Genomic DNA, 20356 nt, shown 5'->3' on the forward strand with positions numbered 1-20356 from the left:
CCCAAGCTACTGAATTATTCAAGGCTGAACCAGACTCTTGACGTTTTTTCTAGCGCACGCAGAGCTGCTCTGTGTCTTGTTTGATAAGAAATCCTAAGGGGCAGATTTCTCATGGTATAATTTGCAAGTAGAGCTGCGGCTTAATAGGATTTGATCTTCCCCAGGACACGCATTCTAAGGGCGAGACGAGGAAGCTGCAGCCCCTCACAGTCCTGCAGATATCAGAATGCTTGATCTTCCTCACATAACAGATGCTGGGGTCTGCAAATTGCATTTTGAGTTGGACTAAGTTTTGCTTTGATGTTGCAAACAACAGCTGAGGGCCAAATGCTCAGATGTGCAGAAGCAAGGGGAAGGAGGAACCCAGAGCATGGGAAGTTTGGGAGAGGAGATGTCCAAGGGAGCAGTGTCCCAGGCCATTTAAGCCAGCCTGAATAAGCCCTGTATCTGGTTTTCCTGCAAAACCAGCTCCTGCTGTAGTGGTGCAGCCAGTCAGCCACGCAGCACGGGGCTCCTGATGGAAAAGAAGCATGAATCCTCGACCCAGTTACACCTCCATGCCAAAATACGCATTGTCTGTGAAGGATGGGGAAAGAACTTGAGGGTATTGTGTGTTTCCAGGGGGAAGCAGCTGAAAGGATGGCACAGAGAAGAGGTGCGTGAAGCCGGCCGGTTTGGAGGTGGCCTCGATGCTGTCACATCCAGCAGCTCCACGCTGCTGCAATGCAGGCAGGGAGGACACGGGGTGGTATCATTAGAGGAGGATGATGGACTGCTGACAGCACATCAACACACCATTTCCAGCCCGGCTTGTGCCAAAGTTGCTCATGAAAACCCCCTTCCCCAGTGATGCAGCACCTGTACAGGAGTGGGCTTTGGGCAGAGTCTGGGTGGCCCAAGTCAAAATCCACCTGATCTGACCCCAGGAGGTGGCTAGCAGTGTCGGGCTCACCTCAAGTCAGGCAGACCCCAGCCCTACCACACACCACTGCCCTGCAGCTCTGCCGGGCTCAGCTCCTGCTAAAGTGGAAGGTGGCTGGCAAACCTCCTCGCCGGCTATCCTCTCCCCACATCTGCTGAGATAAACCTTTTAGGGCGGGTTGCCAGTGGAGAAGCAGCTCATTTACTCAGCACAAAACCAGAGCACCCTCCCGAAAGGCAAGAGCTCTGACAAACACGTGGAATTAGGCTAAACATCTCCCAACTGACTGTGCTCCTCTGCCTCCAGGATGGAGCAGCACCAGATTCCCCTGGGCTGCTGCCTTTCCAGGGGGGAAGGCAGCGGCTGAGCACAGCAAGAGCTGCCATGGTTGCAGCTCTGAAGCGGGCTTGTAGCTCACCCTGGCTCTCCTTAATCCCCAGGCAGTGTGGAGTGGGAGCAGCAGTACCAGCACCGTGTTAAGGGGATCCTCTGGGCCTGCCACGCCAGCTCCCAGCACCGGCATCTGTGGCAGGGCAGATGTCAGATGCAATCGCTTCCATCTAACCCACTACCCCAGATTCTTCTCCGGAGGATGAACACAGACCTGACGCCGCCTCCGTGGTTTGCCTGTGATGGTGGGAGCATGTTTTTAGGGCGAACTGACCAACAATGGGAGTCGTACCAGGCTCTCACCTCTGGATACTGGCACCTTTTGCTCAAGCTGAGTGGTAGGGCAGGAGACCCACCCCTCAGCACATACCTCCTTCTCAGAAAGCATCCTCCAGCACGGGAACAGAGCTCACTTTCCCACTGTGTTCAACCCACAGCGATGTTTTTCACTTTGTGTCCCTTATCAACTCATTTTCTCATTTCTCCCCTTTCTTCAAGGGCTTCTGCCATCTCTCTCCTCAGCAGTTGCCTCTTCTCTGCCAATGCCTGAACTGTCATCTCTCTCCTGGCCTCCTGCCCAGCCCAGCTGCTTTCCTGACCCCATTTTCAGACAAGGTTAAGGTCTAGGCCAGGCTCTAGCCTTTAAGCGGCCTTGCCAAGGGTGAAAATATCCAGGTCCTTTCATTGTGGTCCAAGTCACAAGAGTAGCTCCCATACGGGCTGGCAGCTGTGCTGCTCAATGGGGTCGAGCCAGCGGCCAGGAGGTAAATAGCTCCTCTCTGCTATCAGTCCCACAAGCTGTCGCTTTCTCATCCTCCATCATTCTTATTTTGGCACTCTTGGCTTCCTCCTGCTTACTGTAGGTTCCAAGTACTGGAAGTGCCCACAGCACCGGCGCAAGCTGATCTCCTGGGGAAGCAATGAGGCTAAAGTCTAGGCAGAGGCATCCAGTCCAACGACCTGTAGATGACTGTGACAAGGGGGCTGCAGTAGTGTGCCTAAGGTCCTCCTCCAGCTCATCCACCCCATGGCGCAGTGGGAGCAGTGAAGTGAACCCATCTCCTTGCTCCAGGTTGGAGAGGAGGGTCAGGAGGAGTCTTCCTGAGGGGACAGTCTGGACCTGAAAGCTGCAGCAAGGCAGACTACACCAGACAAGCTGCTGGAGAATGGGACTCCAAGGTTGGCTTGGTGCATGAGCTCAAACTAAGCCATCATGATGCCCTCAGCCAGCTGTCCCCTGGGTGCTGCAGGGCACCCAGCACCATCCCTACCCCAAGTGTTCATCACCTCCATGAGCTCCCCAGCTCACTGGCTGCATCCCCAAGGTGCACCAGGCTCTGGACATGAGGCTATGGTGGCTTCCAGCACAAGCAGGAGCAATTTTCATTTTGTACAAAGCCCTAATTACCATGTTTAAAAGTCCGATTTAAACGAAGCCTCGGGCAGTTCAGCCATGTGGCAGCTGTTTATCCTTTCTACAGAGCAACAAGCAGCTTTAGGTGTCCATGTTTTGCTGACCACCACCCAAACCAAGAAGCCCTCCTTGCATCAGGAAGGATCACATAGGTTCTTTTGAAGCCTCCATACCCCTTTTCTAGTTTGGTGAGGGACTGTGGTCCCATCATCCTCGTCCAACTGCCACACATCCAACGTGGGCAGCCCTGCTGACCACTAGCCAGCCGTGCCTGACCATCTGCCTGGCACTATGGTTAGGAAGTTGTCTCAAACCATCCAGGTCTTGTGTTGAAACACCAATGCAGTTACAAAAGCCTAAAAGGCACTTCCCAGCTGTTTTGGTCCAGCAACACAGGACAAACATCTGCATCTTCTCCTGCAGCAGCTCAGACCGACAGAAGGAAGGCCGGGCTCTGCTCCAGCAGCCACACTTCCACTTCCCCTTCCTGATCCGGGCTCACACCAGCGCTTGCAGCATTGGCAGGGTCAGTGAGGCCACAGGACGGCTCCAGCACCTCTGGAACACAGTTCTGGTTCACTTCCAATGATGGCTTTTGCAGAAGTTGAAAGTGGGGACCACCACCTGCATGGGGACCCCCCCCAGCCCTGTGCAGTCAGGCTCACCCAGGAGCCAGTTTCTGTCCTGGCACAGACACAGTCCCCATTTCCCAGTGAATGCCACCAGGAAGCTGGCAGTTACCCTGAAAGCATTCTGGATTGCCGACAGCATGTTTTAGGAGCCTGGGGGTGCATGTGTCAGTTTGTGGCCATAGGAACGCGCCCAGCATTCATCTATCAAGCATTCAGATCTCGTCATCTTCTTGGATGGCATCTTCATGGAAGACATCTCTCTGCAGATGCCGGGCCATGAGCTCCTCCGCCCCTGCTGACCGAGGTCCTCCTCCTTTCCCCGTTGCTGCAGCACTCTCCCTCTGCAGACGGCTGCGTGGGGAGGGCAGGAGAAGGGGGCGTGAGAGCTGGATGCCTGGCGCCAGGCCATGCTGCATCACTCACTCACCGGAGGAGACTGGGGGAAGCAGGGGGCGGAGGGGGGGATGAACAAAAACACAAGCGAAGAGTGACTTCATCTTAAAAGGCAGCTGCAACTTCCTCCGTTTGCAGGCTTTCCAGATTTTCAAAGCGACGCAACGGTTTCCTGTGGTCCTGTCTTGACACCCAGTGGGCATTCAGCATGCAAGCAGCTGCCTGCTCCCTTGTGTGAGTTATGGCTGCAACCAGCTCCGGGTGCCAGTTCCTGCCTTCCTCTGGCTCCAGGGCCGAGCTAGACAGCCTAAGCAATAGATGGAGCACCAGGCAGATGTCCAGGGCTCCTGTCAGCCATGTACAGCCCCCTAACACCATGCCAGTCCCCCGTAACAGGTGCCACAGCAAAGATGCTGCAGGTCCTGACACGGGACCAGCAGAGAGGTCACACAGATGGAGAAATGAGCTTCAGGGCAGGTAAATGCCAGGATAAAACCTGGAGTGTCCTGTTTAAAAGGGCTTAGGATTGCTCAAGAACAAGTCCCTCTGCAAAACCAGGTCTCTTAGAGACACAAGGGGTCTCCCACTGTCCCAGATGGTTTTCCCTGGCACTTGGGGAGCTAGCAGACTGCTTCAGCTTGGGCAGCGATTCTCCTCTTGGCTCTCAGTGACACTGTGACCAAGTCACTCCAGCTCTCCCTGCTTCTGTCCCCCTTTGGTCTTCACTCCCTCTCTCCCCCAGGTGCAAGCTCTTCAAGCACAGACCTGCAGTTATACTTGTCCTCCTGAACTCGGCATTCTCTCCCTTCCCAACTTCAGCCCTACACATGCCTACTCCCGTACCCGCTAGACTTCAATGGCTGAGCAGGGCCAGGACACAGTGATCACGGGAAAGCCAGGAAAAAACATTTAACAGCCATAAAACATAATCTAGGCACAAATGAAAAGACCTGTACTTTCAAGAGAAGAAAAAATCAAGGGCATCATTAAGAGCAGGGAGTAGCTGGGCTTCGCAGGACTGCAAAAAAGGAACAGAGGATACAAACCATTAAGCTGAAAAGCTCTGTGATGTGTTATGATGGGCATCACACATTAGCCTCGCTGGTAGGATACAGCTAGAGTAACACATCTTATTTTGGAGCCCACAAGAACAAATAAACATACACATCAGCACAATAAAATTGTTGGAAATCACGACCTCTGAGGAAGAGAACTGCAGGCAGCAAAAGGAAAGGAAAGATGCATTATAAGAGTAGATGGATTTGTCCCCAGATTCATTGAAGGCTGGATGGGAGGAAAGCTATTTGCAGGAGAGATGATTTAGATGAGATCTTGGGAGAGATTGTGCTGACTAATGCCACACAAGGCTGACAGGGGGACAGGCTGGCAGCAAACACTGCCAAGACCCCTTGCCTCTCCAGTGGCTGGAGCTGGATGGCACGGCTGCAGGAGCAGCCCCACAGTACCGTGCCATGGTGGGCTGCCAGGACTGCGGTAGAGGGCTGCAGCATGGAGAAACAGGGTCAAGTGCTCTCCAAGCTCTTCTGCCAGCCCCAGACAGTTAACATACCACCTTCTCCCGAGTTCTCTGGACCTCTGGCAGACTAGCACACCTCTGTTCCTCTACTTCCATTTCTCTGGAAAGGTAGGAAGGAACCAAATGCCTCCTATTTTGGCCAAGCTGGAAGAACCATGACCAAGGCAACCATCCTCTCTCCACCTTCCCTCTATCTTTAAGCCACAGTGCCCAACCTGGGGGCTTGAAGACAGACGAGACGCAGAATCCCAAGTGCAGAGACACTCACTGCCTCACCAGACTGCCCTAGGGGCTTTGCAAGGCCTCCTGGGGGGAAAAACACCAAAAAAAAAAAAAAAAAAGTCAAGACATTTTGGTGCAAACACAGAGAGAAGTGGTCAACTCCTAGAGCATCCCAAACCATCTATCCCACTGTGACCCAGGAGACCCCAAGTGCTTTCCAGCCCAAGCCAGCCCTCCCTGATGCTTTGTAAGCACCTGTCAGTCATTGTCTCTACCCTGAGAAGCCTTCCCTTGTTCTCAAGTCACGCTGAAGCAACAGACCCTACCTGGTTACTGTGAAGACACTGCTGTTGCTGAAGTTGGAGTCACCAGATGCATCCAGAGAGCCTGGGGGACAGATAAAAAGGAGGCACGGTTAGTGGGATGGAAGAAGGCAGAGAGCAGGACTGGGAGGCTGGAGAGCTGTGTGACCTTCTGCAAGGACATCATCAGCCATTGCCTGAGGCTCTGGGGACCCCATGGATCCCTTCTGCCTGCAGTTAGCATTTTACACTCTTTGTCAAGCTCTTCTCCACTGCCAGAGGTACTGGACAAAGCTGGTACAGGACTGCACTTTCCTGGTAAAATGCAGGTTGCACAGCTTCAGAAGTCTGCCCCAAGCTGGGTTTCCTCCTCTGCAAAGGAGACCCAGACACATCCCGATGGTTTCAGCTGCCTTCCGTCTAGATTTCAACACCTAGAGATACCACACAAGCACAGGAAAGGCTGAATTCAACCCAGGAGATCTCCACAGTGCCAGCTCTCCTGCAGCGTGACTTCATGCGAAAGCCAAGTGACCCAAACAGCTTTCCAACCTCTGTTCCATGCTGAAACTGGGTCTTAAAAGCATGGTGACAAAGCATGACAGGATGAACTTGACTCTTCATGCTCCCTTGTGCCAATCTTCATGCTCCCTTGTGCCAACAGTCTCTACTCATGCACAGAGGCACCACCACATCAGCACAACCAGGGAGCAGAGCTGAGGGTTTGTGAGGTGAAAACATCACAGGTTGATCTGATCCTGCCTGCTTCAAGGTACAGTCCAACCCCAAAGGAGTAGAGATTCAGGCAATTAAAGTTTCTGTTGAATGTTCTAAAGCTCTTCTGCAATAGATTTTAATAAAAGGAGGTATTCTTGGGACAAATAAGGAATAAAAAAGAAAACTTTTTGCTGCTGCACTACATTTTTCCCCTACAGCCCTTCCAAAAAAGCTGCTGCATTGGCTTGAAATCAAATCCAGGCCTCCCGCATGGCAGGTGAGAATTCTACCGCTGAGCCACCAGTGCTGCCCTGCGTGCTGCCTGCCCACCCCGGCTGCCTGCTCCTGCCAGCCCCGCACACTGCTGCCTCACACAGCTCCCTGCCTCCTCGCCTTCCACGCGGCTGCTGTTGTACAGGAAAACCTTTCAGCCTTTTAATTCCCACCCTCCCGCTCGTTCCCACAGCAGGATTTTTCAAACACTGCTTGCAGGCATGTTACACAAGAGCACTGGGCTGAACATGCAGCCCCAGAAGAATACAACAGATCAGCCCATGTGATTTAAACGTCACACATATTTCACGCGCCTGGACAACAAAGATGGGCCAGAAGCAGTGTTTAGTCAACCCAATACAACAGTATCAAAGGGATGCTGGAAGGCTAAAGCCACTGCTGTTTTCAGGCCTCAGTCCACCAGGCTGCTCTCCATTTAGTTTCTTCTCACTTAAAACACTCTTCCAGGTCTCCCATCCTGCTTGCAAACATTTGCCTTTTTCCTGTTCTGGAAATTTTAGGACTGGGACAATACCCACACGATGGTTTCAAAAGCACCATTTGGAAAGGACCCAAAATTCTTCTCCTTTCTGTTTCCTACCCTTCCCCAACACAGGTATCCTCCACACACATACTGATGCTCTCGCACGACTAACACAGCTCTCTGAGCTCTCCTCTGGGTGGTGGTAACAACTCCCAAACCAGCCACTGCAGGACAGGTAGGCTACTCTCTTCCCATGTTATATAGCACGACACTAAATGTTTAACTATAAACCATCTTTTTCAGGTCAATTTAATGACTGCCTCGAAGCGAAGCATGGTGAGGGGACGGAGATGCTCACCAGGAAATGCAGCACTGCTTGGGCTCTGGGCCAGATCAGTGCCATGCTATGCAGACAGTGCCAAACGTGTCTGTCTCAACACAGGATTAGCTGTGAAACAGAACTCCAAGACTCAAAGAAAGCACGGAGCTCCTATGTGCCCTTAACTGCTGCAGGGCACAAAACCAACACAACAACTTCTTGAGGACCTTCCCTTGACCATCCTCACACTTCTGATGGCTCAGATCAATGGGAACTCACCACTGGACGCTACTTCTGGATTAGAGACAGACTCCTCTGGGGTGGGCTCTGCCAGTAGGGTCACTGACTGCTTGGCCTCATCCATTTCATCATCCTCTGGGATGACCAGCTTCATCAGGCTCTGGTTGCACACGTTCGCCACCTCCTTGATGTCTGAGTGCAGGCAGTGTAAGGAACACTCAGTCCCACATGTGGCTAGCTGCCACATCTGGCCAGCCACAGAGAAGCCACCGCAGTCCCACCAGGGCTGCCCCAGCCCAGCTACAGCAACCCCCCTCACGTCCAAAGGGCTGGAGCGGGTTTTAGCACTTGGTGGGAGGACTCCTCCTGGCCCTATCCAGCTGTGCAACTGGCCCTGCGCCCCAGAGGCAGGAAACGGGTGCTTCCCCGCAGGTTGCTGTAGCAGGAATGGGAGCAGCTCCCAGTTACAAGGATACTCTTCTTGCGATCATCATAGGAGAGACACGGCAGGACAGCAGTGAGGATCCCTGAGGAGTAAGGCAGCATCACCCGGCCAGCCAGCTGGATGAACTCCCTCATCCAGCACATGGCTGTCAGCTGGATCAGGTCATCTGGAAGACATGGAACAAGCAAAGGTGAGAGAAAAGACAGCACTGGCAGCTGAGCAAACTCCGCTGGTGAAGGACCAGCTGCAAGCAGAGAGTTGCCTATGCTCCACCCAGAGACACCCTAGGCTGGGGCAGTTCAGTCCCAGAGGGGATAGGTAGACCTTAATCTCAGTCTCACTGAAGGTTCAACACAATCATTAGGTTTCAGAGTTAACCCAGTTCAATCCATAAAACAGGTTTCCTCATTTGCAAGTACTCTCTCAAGCCTCCCAATGCATAAGGATATTTCTGCTGTCACACTAATAGCAGTTGTGTGTCTGGGTCAAGCATCACCCCTAGAGCTGGGGTTTTATTAATTACCTCCTCAAATCCTGGAAAAAAGGGAGCACTGCTGGGGCCGTCAGCGACGCAGGGCCAGATTTTAGACTTAAACAGCATAAATTCACTGGGCATCACTTTAATTAAGAGCAAGCAATCTCAGTCTATTTCTATTTTTCCATCTCACAAGAAACCCACTCCATTCAGCACCATTAAAGAGCAGATGAGCACAGCTCCAGGACAAGATCTTTCTCAGGAAACACATCCAGCTGCAGCTGCAACCCTCAGCCACTGCCTACACAGCAGACCTGCAGGATCTACAGTGCAGCACTAACACCAAGTGCCAGGCAAATCATGTTTCACAGTCCTATGCACCTAGTGCCACCAGAGGTTGAGATAAGCCCCTAAGAAGATCCTTCTAGATGTGCTGGATATCCACAGGTGTCACCCACAGCCAGATATTTTATTTTCAGGCACCTCTGCTTCAGGAGGATGCCAGACCTGTATTTGAGGCTGGGGGATCAACAGTACAAGAGCAGTCGTGTCTATCATGGTAGAGCTGCCTGTTCACCCCTTTCACAGAATCTTGGTTGGAAAAGATCCTCCAGTCCAACCATGAACCTCACCCTGACCATTCTCAACTCCGCCAGATCCCTCAGCTCTGGGTCAGCCCGACTCTTCAACCCCTCCAGGGATGGGGACTCCCCCCTGCCCTGGGCAGCCCACTCCAACGCCCAACAGCCCCTTCTGCACAGAAATACTTCCCAAGAGCCAGCCTGACCCTGCCCTGGCGCAGCTTGAGGCCATTCCCTCTTGTCCTGCTGCTGGTTCCTTGGCTCAAGAGACTCAACCCCCCTCTCTGCACCCTCCTGTCAGGGAGCTGTAGAGGGCCATGAGGCCTCCCCTCAGCCTCCTCTTCTGCAGACTAAACCCCCCCAGATCCCTCAGCCACTCCCCATCAGACCCATGCTCCAGACCCTTCATCAGCAGAATTTACATGCACAATGACAAAGAAGTGGCAAGTGGGTGAGCTGGTGAACAGCCCATTGGAAAGCTCCTGGCCCCACGGTCAGCACTGCAAACCCAGAGGCAGGTGCTATCCCTTGGTCCTGCGCACTCACCTGCCGCCTGGCAGTGGATCACCAGGATATTGGCCATCTCTGCAAACTTGACACTGGAGGGATTCTTTTTGATCTCCTTGAGGAACTCCCCGAGAGCCACCTCGCACCTGCAGAGAGGCAGAGCAGCTGGTTAGCGCTCAGTTGCCTTAAGACAGAGAAGTTAGAGAAGTTTGGGAGCCTGGCCTCCTACACGTGTACCTAGAAAGGACGCTGGTGGCACAGCAGGTGTGCCTCCACGCAGCTGCAGGGCCACGAAGGACAAGGCTGTGACAAGCTCGCCCTGCTCCAAGGGAGACTCAGCACACAGCTGCGAGGATGGAGGCAATGACTGCCTAGAGCCCCCCACACCTTCCCACAACTCCCCTAACAGCCACTCTGTTGAGATCGAGGGGTCCCTGGGATGGGGACTGCAGAGGGGAACAGAGGGGCAGATGATACCCAAAGCTTTCAGTGTTTGTTCCTCAATGTGTAGACACTGGGAAACAAAGAAGCAGGGCAGAGAGAATGCAGGAGGGCTTGGCAGTGGGAGGGACCTAGGCCAGCCTCACCACTTACTTGTGTCCTACAGAACAAGTCTGGCTGCTCTCTCCCAGTGTAAAAAGCCAAGATCCTGTGACCTCCCTGGGAACACACAGCCACTCCTGTGCTTCAAAACGCCTCTGCCCTGAGACCAGCAATGCATCTGAGGAGCAAGTTTGCTGTGCTTGCTTGTCTTCTCCACCCAGGAGATGCTGGGTTGGTGCTCTACCTTGCTGAGAGAGGCTCGCATGCTGCAGGCTTGTTCACAGAGCTGACAGCCCATCCTATAGAAGCACACATGAGCCTCTGCAGCTCTGTTATTGGGTGCAAGTGCTGGGAAGGCAACAGCTCAACTGAGCCAAAAGTACGTCCCCCAGCACAGACCACGGTGTCCTCCACAGCCACTCCAGCCACAACAAACTGGTGAAGGGAGGCACTTGCCAAGGACACTTTGATCCACCGACCAAGCCAGCCAGATTGCTCCATCTCCTGCCACGCACATGGGGTTTTGCTGCAGTTATACAGAAGAGTTGCAAACAAAGCAAGAGGGTGACGGACAGACAGCAAGACACAGCCGCCATGCCCAACCAGGCTCCACACTCACATCTTCCGTATCTCCTTGCTGTTGTCTCCCAGGATCTGGAAGAGCCCATCCAGTATTTCTGGCAGGTAATCCAAGAGGTTGATGTCAGGCACAGACTCTAAGACCAGGATCTAGCTCAGGGGAGGAACAAGAAAGAAGAGATGAGTTTCGGAGAAGCTAACTAACATCACCAGCACAAACCTAGCATGATACTGAGGAATTCCAAGCTAAGCTGTGTGGCATGGGGAAGAAGAACAAGAGGACAGTGTGGAGTTGCCCACCTCAGAAAGAAGCTGGGCTAGCAGAGGAAGCAAGCGATCAGCCTCCAGCATTGTCATGTCTCCAATCACAGCTCTGTAAACAGAGCAGAGATCAGGAAAAATTGCCAAGACACGTACAGGCAGACCTGGGACAGCAAACAGTATGGCTGGAAGAGCGTGCAGAGGCATACATCTCTCCCCAGACCCTGGCCAGGCACAGAAAGGAAAAGGCAAGTGGAGATGCCTTGCCTCCTGGAGAGCAACATCCCTCCAGAACTGCTGGGTGATCAAAAGCAGCTTGACACTGTCCTTTGAGAGACTGGAACCTCTAGACCACAATCTATTTACACAGGCAATGCTCTGACTGTGTTTTCTAACTTGGTGTGCAACATCCTGAACCAGGTTGGCAGAAGTGCAGCATGATCTCCCTGCAGCTGCAACAGTGAGGTGACAGGGAGCTGGCATTTTAAAGAAGCAGGTGAAAAAACTCTGCTGGCATAAAAAAACCCTGCCCAAGTAAATTCAGGTGCCCGAGTTCACACATCGTGGGAGATATCTGCCGTTTGCCCAGGCACATGCTGACGGGTCACGGTGTTTTGAAGTTTGGGCTGGCAGACACATGTGGCACCCTATGTACCTACCCAGGATATGATGAACTGCCGGGCATACTGGTTGTTGGAGTAAATCCTCTCACGCAGCAGTGGGATGAAGCCCACCAAATCAAACTGGTTGCTCTCTGTCACAATGTCCTGCAGAGCCCAAGCAGAGGGTGTTAGGAGGAACGGCCACCACCCCACACCCACACGACCAGCCCCACCCAGCCTTTTATAAGGCACATGACAGGAAAAAGATGACAAGCAGTTGATGCATGGGTCTGTGGGTCAGGAGACCTGGGAAGAAGGAATCACGAGGTTTATTCAGGCAATGTAATCCCCTCTGGGCAGGGACTAACGATGAGCCAGACCCAGAGAGGGAGGCTCCTGCCTGCTGTGAGCCAGCCAGGCTGAACAGGAGTAGTATGGGAGCTTCATGCCTCAGTGGCATGTTGCACACATGAGCAAGCCCATTTGATGTATCACCTGTATCAGTGACCTTCCTTTAAAGCTCTTCCTACACACTTGGTGGATTTTGCTGCATGGGTAAGTCTCTTACACCAGCCTGGCGGAGCAGATCTCCCAGCCAGAAGGTTTGCAGCAGGTGATGTGGAGGCTGCATTAACTGCTGTGATAACGAGGAGAAGTGAGGGCAGGACCTGGCAGGGAGCCACTCACCTCTGAACAGCAGCAAAGGAACTGGGAGGTCTGCAAGAGTCAAAGCCCATCAGCAGGCAGAACAGGAACAGAAACTGAGCCCCACACCCCGAAGCAGCAGCAAAGCAGCTCCGCTTGCATCACTACTCACTTAGGCAAGGGAGGAAAAGTAGGGGAACAGCCCTTCTGCTGCCTGGGACAGGGCTGAAACCCTGTTCGGACTAAAACTTGGCTTCCCCAGACACCCAGTTCCCAAGAGCTGAATGCACACATGCCACTGTGAAAACTTACCAGCCCCTCAATCCAACTGCCTGAGATCACTACCAGACCCCCAAACTAAGAGGCTATGGTTGGTGAGAGAAAGGAATGTTTTGACAGTAGCCACAGGACTGAACTGGGATGGTTTTAGCAGCTGCAGCCTGGGGGACTGACACGTTCCCAGACAGCACATCCCTGCAGCCCACACTGAGGATTCTCAGCTGGAGAGGGAAAATACCTTGAGAAGCCGATCGAGGAGCTCAGAGCCACTTTTGACATTTGGGTCAGGATCAGCAGCCAGCTGTGAATGACAGAAACAAGAGCCATTGCAGCAGTGGGTCCCAGGTCTGCTCCCCACTCTGCAGCGGAGCTCCCAGCACGCTCACAGGACCGACCATTGCTCTCCTTTGGCATTACAGGGATGGACACAGAGAACTCTCTTTATCTCCAGTTCCTCATTAGGCTCCAACAAACTTTGCTGAGAGACTTCCTAGGGGGGGATTTCAAGCATCCGTTACCTCCCCCAGCTACACAGGTTTTCATGTGCCAGCAGCCACACTCCCAAGTGGCAGAGAAATAAAGGTGTCCAGTGAAAAGCTGCAAAGACAGGTCTACACAGACATGGTTTTGTCCCTAAAGACCCACAAAGCCACAGAGCCACCTCACTTGCAGCAGTCCTGTCAGCCTTATTTCTGAATACCACTCAACAAGGAGCAGGAAAATACATCCTGGGGGTGAGGACAGAGAACAAGGTATCTTACAGTAAACTCCAGCACCCACAACATCAGTGGACAGTGTGCTGCTGCAGAAACTGCTCATTTGGTCCTTCAGACCTGCTTGGGTCAAAGCAAACCAGTTTACTTAGAAAGACGACCTTGGGCAACTTGGTTGGTTTGACCTAGAGAAGGCAAGGACTAGAGAACAAGACTTACTTCTCCAGCGTGGGAAAGAAAAACATGTGGGGGTTGGGAGGGAGCTTCATACCTTGCTGAGGCCATCAAAGAGCACGTTGAAGTGTGGGAGGACAGAACCTCTGGCCACCTTGACAATGTTATAGAGGGCCTCACAAGCGTAGTACCGCAACCGACTATCGGCATCATTGAAACATGTCAGCACTGGCTCAATCAGCTCCTTCAGGTAGAGCCCAGAGTCCTGGTGGACAGGAGGAGACTGGTTAGATGAGGACCATGCCACAGGGACAGGGAAGAGAGGGCACTGCCCTGGAACATAGTGCAACAATTCAAGCTCATGATGACTTAGCGCACCTATGATGGACAGGAATTATTAATGAATTTATTATTCAGGTACAGTGACGGTCACCTGAGCAGGCTGATAAATTCTTTCAAGGGAGTCTACGCCCAGCAACTGAAGTGATTACTGCAGCTGTACTTGTCTGATTTTGCTTCCCAGAGATGACCTTTCAAAGCCAGAGAGGCCGCTCCCCTCCGCACATCATTCATCTCTTCTGGAGACTGACCCACAGAGAAATCCATCCCTGCCTCCCTTGGCCCTGCAGGCAGGAGACAAGGCAGATCCCCAGCAAAGCCAGCAGATACCACCCCTTACAGCAGCCAGCTGTCAGCTGGTTTTGGCATAAACCCACCAAGGTTTCCAGGACCAGGAAGAACATCCCAAAGAGTGACAGATCAAGCCCACCTGCACCTTCAGTTAAGCAAAACTGCCCTTGGTATGTTGGGCTTCTCTTTGTAACATCAGGAACTGGCTAGTGTGGAGGAGCTGGTGATACAGGCTTCATAAAAAGAAAGACAACTGGCAGTGCCCAAAGCACCTTCCTGCCCTCTTGTTTCCAGAAACACCAACTTAACCGTGGTCTCAGCAACCAGAAGAGGAGCAGCTTCAGCCTGTGCAGCTGCTAATGAATAAGGAGCTACAACAGATGGCAGAGTTAAGATGGACATATTTGTTGGATGAAGTGACTCTGGGGCTCCAATTCTCAGGCAAGATTCATTTTACATGCTGAAGTTTGTCCTCCTGTACCGTGGAAGAGCCACACCAGACTCACCCCGACTCTACCCACAAGCAAATACAGTCATTAGTGAGGTCGCTCCCCAGCCCAAAAGACTTTTGCTTAAGGACCCACCATCACAGCAGGAGTTTCAGACAAACCCAGAGGCAGAGGCAGGAGGTTGCCTTGTTCTGAAGTTAAAAAACCCCTACTTTGGGGAAACAGGCTGGCATTTCCTGAGCGTTTAGGAAAGAGATAAGAAAATCAACAACACATGGACTAGCAGATTAAAGATTCAACTCTAAGTCTTACCAGGGCCCCTCAAGGCCACCAAAAGCAACTCCTCCATCCCCCAGTCAATTGTCCCCGCATTGTGCGGGAGAAGGTGGCTTACATGCCTGGGCTGAGGCAAACTAGAGTGTTGCTCATCCTCGGAAGGAGGGTTTTGCAAAGAGATTCTGCATTGTAACAAGAGGATGAAGGCAGCAGCGCTGCTCAGAAGTCCTTGGCCACCAGCATAAAGGCAGTTAATGTAAAAGTCACCAGGCTTCGAAGCATCTGCTCAGACCAGTTGTGACTGTCATTAGATGGGGAATAAATGAATTAAATTGTATTTAATAAATGAATAAATTGTAACTCTTCCAACAGGCACAGCCTGCTCTTCCCAAGCCCTCTGCTTTCTCTGACGTACACCTTACTACAGACTAAAACGACTCCTTCCCTTGCAGGTGCTTTCAAAAACCAGCCACATGGTTTGACTCAAAAGCCCAACAGATCTGTGAGCCTGCAGAGTTTGTGCTCCCCTTCACGGGGATCCACATACTCTGGCATAGCCCTGGAGGAAACTTACTGAGCTTGTAAACATTATAGAGACCTTAATCACGACAGAAATCAGCCAGCTTCCCATGCAAAGAGCATCAACATAACACCTCCAGAACCAGACTGAGCGATCCACGCATTCAGCAAGTAAATCAGAAAACTGCTAGCTCAGGCTAGCACAGCTTGACACCTTATGCCACTTGCTTACTTTGACTATGACTCTGCCACCATTTGGCCCATACCTTAATGCTGCTTCCCACAGGCCCTGCCCGCGCTGCTGGAGCCAGTTGAGCTGGGAGTGGGAGGTGGAAGGGCTGCACCTCTTCTCAGCTCCGTTAACACAAATTAATACCCAACCTGCTGAGTCTAGTTCAGCTGCTGGAGACACGGGATGGACAGATGCACTTAAATCACGCCTAGGGAGCTGCCAGGATGCACCCAGACCAGGGACCAAAGGATGTGGCTGGGTGTGTTGGGGAAACTCAAACACAAGCCAGGTGTATGGTGCAATGCAGGGAGGGGGCTGGGGAGCTGCAGGGCCACCAGCCTGAGTCTCCCCATCACACTGACCCAGGAGGAGCCGCCACTTTCCCACTGCAGCGAACACAAGCCAAAAAAACTCCACCCACACCTACCTTGCCCAGGGCAATGGAGCAAGCGGCCAGGCCAATGAGTCCCCCTTTCCGGCTGTGGGGGTGCTGGGAGAGCGCAAACTCCTGCGACAGGATCTGGATCACATGTTTGATTTGAGATGTGTTGTTCTGAGCCACAAACTCTCGTACCAGCCTGGGGAGAGAAAAGGAAAGCAACCAGAGGGCTTCAGATTTTGCCCAATAGCTGAGCTCAGGGGGTCAACTCCCTGCAGCCACCAGAAACAGGGATTTTTCAGCCATGAGAAACATCACAGAAAGTGGTACCGAAATGGGGAACACTGAACACACAAGTGAAACCAAAGCTCTCCCCTCCTCCCCACTCCCATCCAGCAGCAGGTCACTGCCCTCCTGCTGCTCCTAGCCTGCAGCCTCCCACAGCATTCAGGAACTCCCAGCCCAGGATGGACTCTCAAGGGCTGCCTCACCATGGCTGTGTGCTTCTAGAGAATTCACCAGCTCTTCAAACACCCTTTCCAACAGGGAGGGTTACGAGGGTCATACACCCCCAACATGGCCCAAGACGGCAGCAGAGAACTGCTTGGCACGCACCAGGAGCGCTGGTGGCTAAGTAGGGAATTGTTACTCACCAGACTCACACCCAGCGCCAAAATTTTGGACCTTTCCAGCCACCCATGCATTGCTTCAGCTGATGTTCCATATACTTAAATATATTAAGAGTATAACAAAACAGCAAACAAGGTTTCTATAGGCAATACCTGCTCCTCCTCCCCAGAAACTTGCAGCTCGTTACTGTTTTACCAGTTATCAGGCCTAGCAGAAAGGACACAGTCAGCATAAAGATGAACCAACAACCAAATTTGATTTGATACAAAAGGGTCAGTACATGGGTGAGCACTGGGATACAAACAAGTCAGATTATACCTAATCGACATCAATCCCACTGACCCCAACAACAACACCGCATGACCAACAATAGGTGGGATAAGCAGTGAAATACAGTCTCTTGTAGAGGGGATGGGAGACAACAGAGTCAAGCCAAATACATAAAATCAAGGAAGACACATAATTAATCGCTACACAGCCCATGCTTACAACAGCCAGACCTGACTGAAGCCCAGTCCCAGGGAGGCAGGAGGTCCTTCCCCAACAGGGAACTCTGCACAGGGCATCCACCTCACAGACAGACACTGCCCCTGCCTGCAAGGGGTCCCAGCTTTTATCCCTCAGTGGGACACTGACCTTGGGTTACTGACTGCAGACACCTGGGGCTCCTTTACCCAATGGCTCTGTCTGCCAGGCCGGCACCACCCTGGGGGGAAGCCTAAAGGGAAACTCACCCCACTTTGGGAAGGGCTGTGGGAATCACCCACATGTCAACCTTAATTTGGGGCTTGGGGTTGAAACCCCATCAGTTACCCAGAGACGTTTAAGGCATCAGCTCTGCTTAAATGAAGAGATCTGTAGCCCCGTACACAGCCGCTTCAAGGTCCCGGGTCGCCCAACAGGCCTTTCAGCCCCGGCTCCCCTGCGGCAGCCGCTGGGCAGCGAGGCGCAGGCAGATGTGCAGGCAGATGTGCAGGCAGCAGCACACAGCTGGAGCATTGGTGGTTCAGTGGTAGAATTCTCGCCTGCCACGCGGGAGGCCCGGGTTCGATTCCCGGCCAATGCAACACTGTTTTTCCCCTTTTTTCTTACAGCTTCTATCCATAACATGGTTCCAGACATCTCACAGTCTCAGCCTAAGTAAGAATCTTAACCTTCAGTGAAGGTGCAAAAGCTTCCACTATCTAAGTGCATACACGGGCTTTCTAGCACTATCTTGAATCTCATGCTGCCCTCTCCCAGACAGCTGCCACCCGCCAGTCACCCATTTCATAATCCAGAAAAATCATTATAGAAGATGTTCATGAACTTCTTCCCCCAAAATGATTAACGCCTGCTCTGTTCTCACGCTGCTTTGAGCAAAGTGGCCAGCAGGTCAAGGGAGGGGAATTCTCCCCCTCTACTCTGCTCTGCTGAGACCCCCCCTGCAGTGCTGTGTCCAGCTCTGGGATCCCCAGCATAACAAGGACATGGACCTACTCAAGCAGGTCCAGAGGAGGACACGAGGATGCTCAGGGGGCTGGAGCACCTCCCCTGTGAGGACTGGCTGGGAGAATTGGGGGTGTTCAGCCTGGAGAAGAGAAGGCTCTGAGGAGACCTTAGGAAAGGTGGGGAGGGACTTATATATTGGGGGTTGAAGGGATAGGATGAGGAGTAACGGCTTTAAACTGGAAGAGGGAAGATTTATATTAGCTGTAAGGAAGAAATTCCTTCCTGTGAGGGTGATGAGGCCCTGGCACAGGTTGCCCAGAGAAGCTGTGGCTGCCCCCTCCCTGGAAGGGTTCAAGGCCAGGTTGGACGGGGCTTTGGGCAACCGGGGCTAGTGGAAGGTGTCCCTGCCTGTGGCAGGGGGGTGGGACTAGATGATGCTTAAGGTCCCTTCCAACCCAAACCATTCTATGATTCTGTGAAAGCAGCTGCCCCCTTTCTCCCTCACTCTCCCCACTCTGAAGCTGAGTTTGCCAGCAGTTACAGCCCAACACACTCTCACACAGCCCCACCTCCAGTCCCACGCCAGCAGCAGGCTCCAGCAGTAAAAACACACCGAGTTCAAGCAGCACCAACCCTTGGTGTGATTCTTTTACTGTTGAGTTTTAATGGATGGAGCTTTGTTTGAACAAGAATAGCTTTACAGACTGTCTTGAGAGTTTCAAGAGCTCAAGATTTAACAAATGAGGCAAAAGGCAGTGAAAAGTAATGCTCAGCACCAGAGAGTTTGCAAGCAGCAGGACCTGCTCCCACGTTACTGGCCAGAGGACAAGGAGGTATCTGAGCTGAGCGGCAACAAGTCCCTCTTGCTTGATGCCAGGACATGCAAGATGATGGCTTTTAGCTGACCTAAACCTGTGTACCTGCAGAAAGGGTTGGCCCTTGCCTTCCTCCTCCTCATACGCACACTGGGTTTCCACCTCAACCCGCTAAACTGCCTGACCCGAAATCAGCCTTTGGTTGGTATAAGCCAACCATGGAACCCGAAGCCTGGGGCAGAATAAGTCAGAGCAGAGCTGCCTGGGTAAGGAGGATCACCCCTCCCAGCAGCAGCCCAGGGGCAGTTACTGAAGTATTTCTGAGGGTGAATTTATGAGGACTGTGCAACACATCTGCCACAAAGAAACCATTCCTATAAAGAAGAGAGAAAATGAGGTAAAGGGGAACACACAGAACAGAAGGGGCTGGCTGAGTTGGGCAAACACTCACCCAGTCCCAAGAGCCATTTTCTCTGCTGCTCACCTCCCACACAGGAGCCTCCACATTCAAGGCACATGGCTCTCACTCCACATCGCTCCCATGTCTCCCGTGAACCCTCAGCAGAGTGGTTCCATCCCCACATCACTGTCTGGTCCCCTCACAGGCTCACCAGAGCTGCCTCTCCCACCCAGGCCTCACCCTCCAGCTTGGATCGTCGCTCCCTGCCCTGTGCTGGGCTGTCCCCTGAGGAGATGCTAGGGATCTCCTCCATGAGCTGAGCTCTCGGGCAGCGCCCGGGGAGGACACTGTGCTTCCTAGGCAAAGCTGCGGAGCAGCGTGGCTCAAAGCACCCCAACCAGCACAGCAAAAGCAACAAGATGCACAGGGAACGTGGACAGGCAGCACGTAGAGGGCACACAGCCATGCCAGCAGACGCCCACAGACCTTTGCTTAGCACACTCCGAAAGGAAGGCCCAAACTCTGCTCAAACAGCAGCGGTACAGCAAAACTAAAGGCAACACCCGAGAGCTGTAGGTGCCAGCGGGCGCTTCACAGCCCTGCAGCCGGGACAGAGCATGGAATGAGCTCGGGCTAGACCTCAGCGGAGAGGCGGGATGGCACCACGAGGTGATGAACCCAGGCTGATCCCTGACGGGCCCCGGACGACGGGCACGGCCACCCCAGCACCAGCCTGCTGCCCCCACTGCGGGTCCTGCCCGCTGCGACCCTCGGGTCCCCCAGCTGTGGTCACAGAGCCAGCCACCTCCAGGAGCGCAGCAGGAGAGCGAGCGCCGCACCTCCAAAGAGTGTCTTAAGTCCCGTTACTCAGGCGTTTCCTCCGCGCAGGGCTGGGCGGCGGCACCCACCGCCACACCCAGGGGCTCACCGGCACGACTCCCGCCCT

The 20356-nt window shown here is 53.0% G+C and overlaps 1 protein-coding gene and 1 non-coding gene across 2 annotated transcripts in view; one reads left to right on the forward strand and one right to left on the reverse strand.

Annotated features, from left to right (window-relative positions):
- The window catches only part of VAC14 (Vac14, PIKFYVE complex component), a 62902-nt gene extending 45028 nt beyond the window's left edge, over nt 1-17874 (reverse strand). The window contains exons 1-11 of the mRNA XM_026856976.1: nt 17634-17874; nt 16917-16971; nt 16183-16333; nt 13747-13914; nt 13001-13063; nt 11896-12003; nt 11016-11125; nt 9893-9999; nt 8322-8456; nt 7885-8037; nt 5837-5897 (exon numbers count right to left, since the gene is read on the reverse strand). Coding sequence (XP_026712777.1) covers nt 5837-5897; nt 7885-8037; nt 8322-8456; nt 9893-9999; nt 11016-11125; nt 11896-12003; nt 13001-13063; nt 13747-13914; nt 16183-16333; nt 16917-16971; nt 17634-17874 — 1352 coding nt within the window. The remainder of the gene's footprint in view (nt 1-5836; nt 5898-7884; nt 8038-8321; nt 8457-9892; nt 10000-11015; nt 11126-11895; nt 12004-13000; nt 13064-13746; nt 13915-16182; nt 16334-16916; nt 16972-17633) is intronic.
- Nucleotides 17760-17830, forward strand: TRNAG-GCC. The gene has a single exon. It is a non-coding gene; the product is annotated as a tRNA-Gly (tRNA).
- Nucleotides 17875-20356: the final 2482 nt, after the last annotated feature.

The sequence above is a fragment of the Athene cunicularia genome (genome assembly GCF_003259725.1).
Source record: "Athene cunicularia isolate RWA chromosome 11 unlocalized genomic scaffold, athCun1 chr11_part1, whole genome shotgun sequence".
NCBI classification, from domain to species: domain Eukaryota; kingdom Metazoa; phylum Chordata; class Aves; order Strigiformes; family Strigidae; genus Athene; species Athene cunicularia.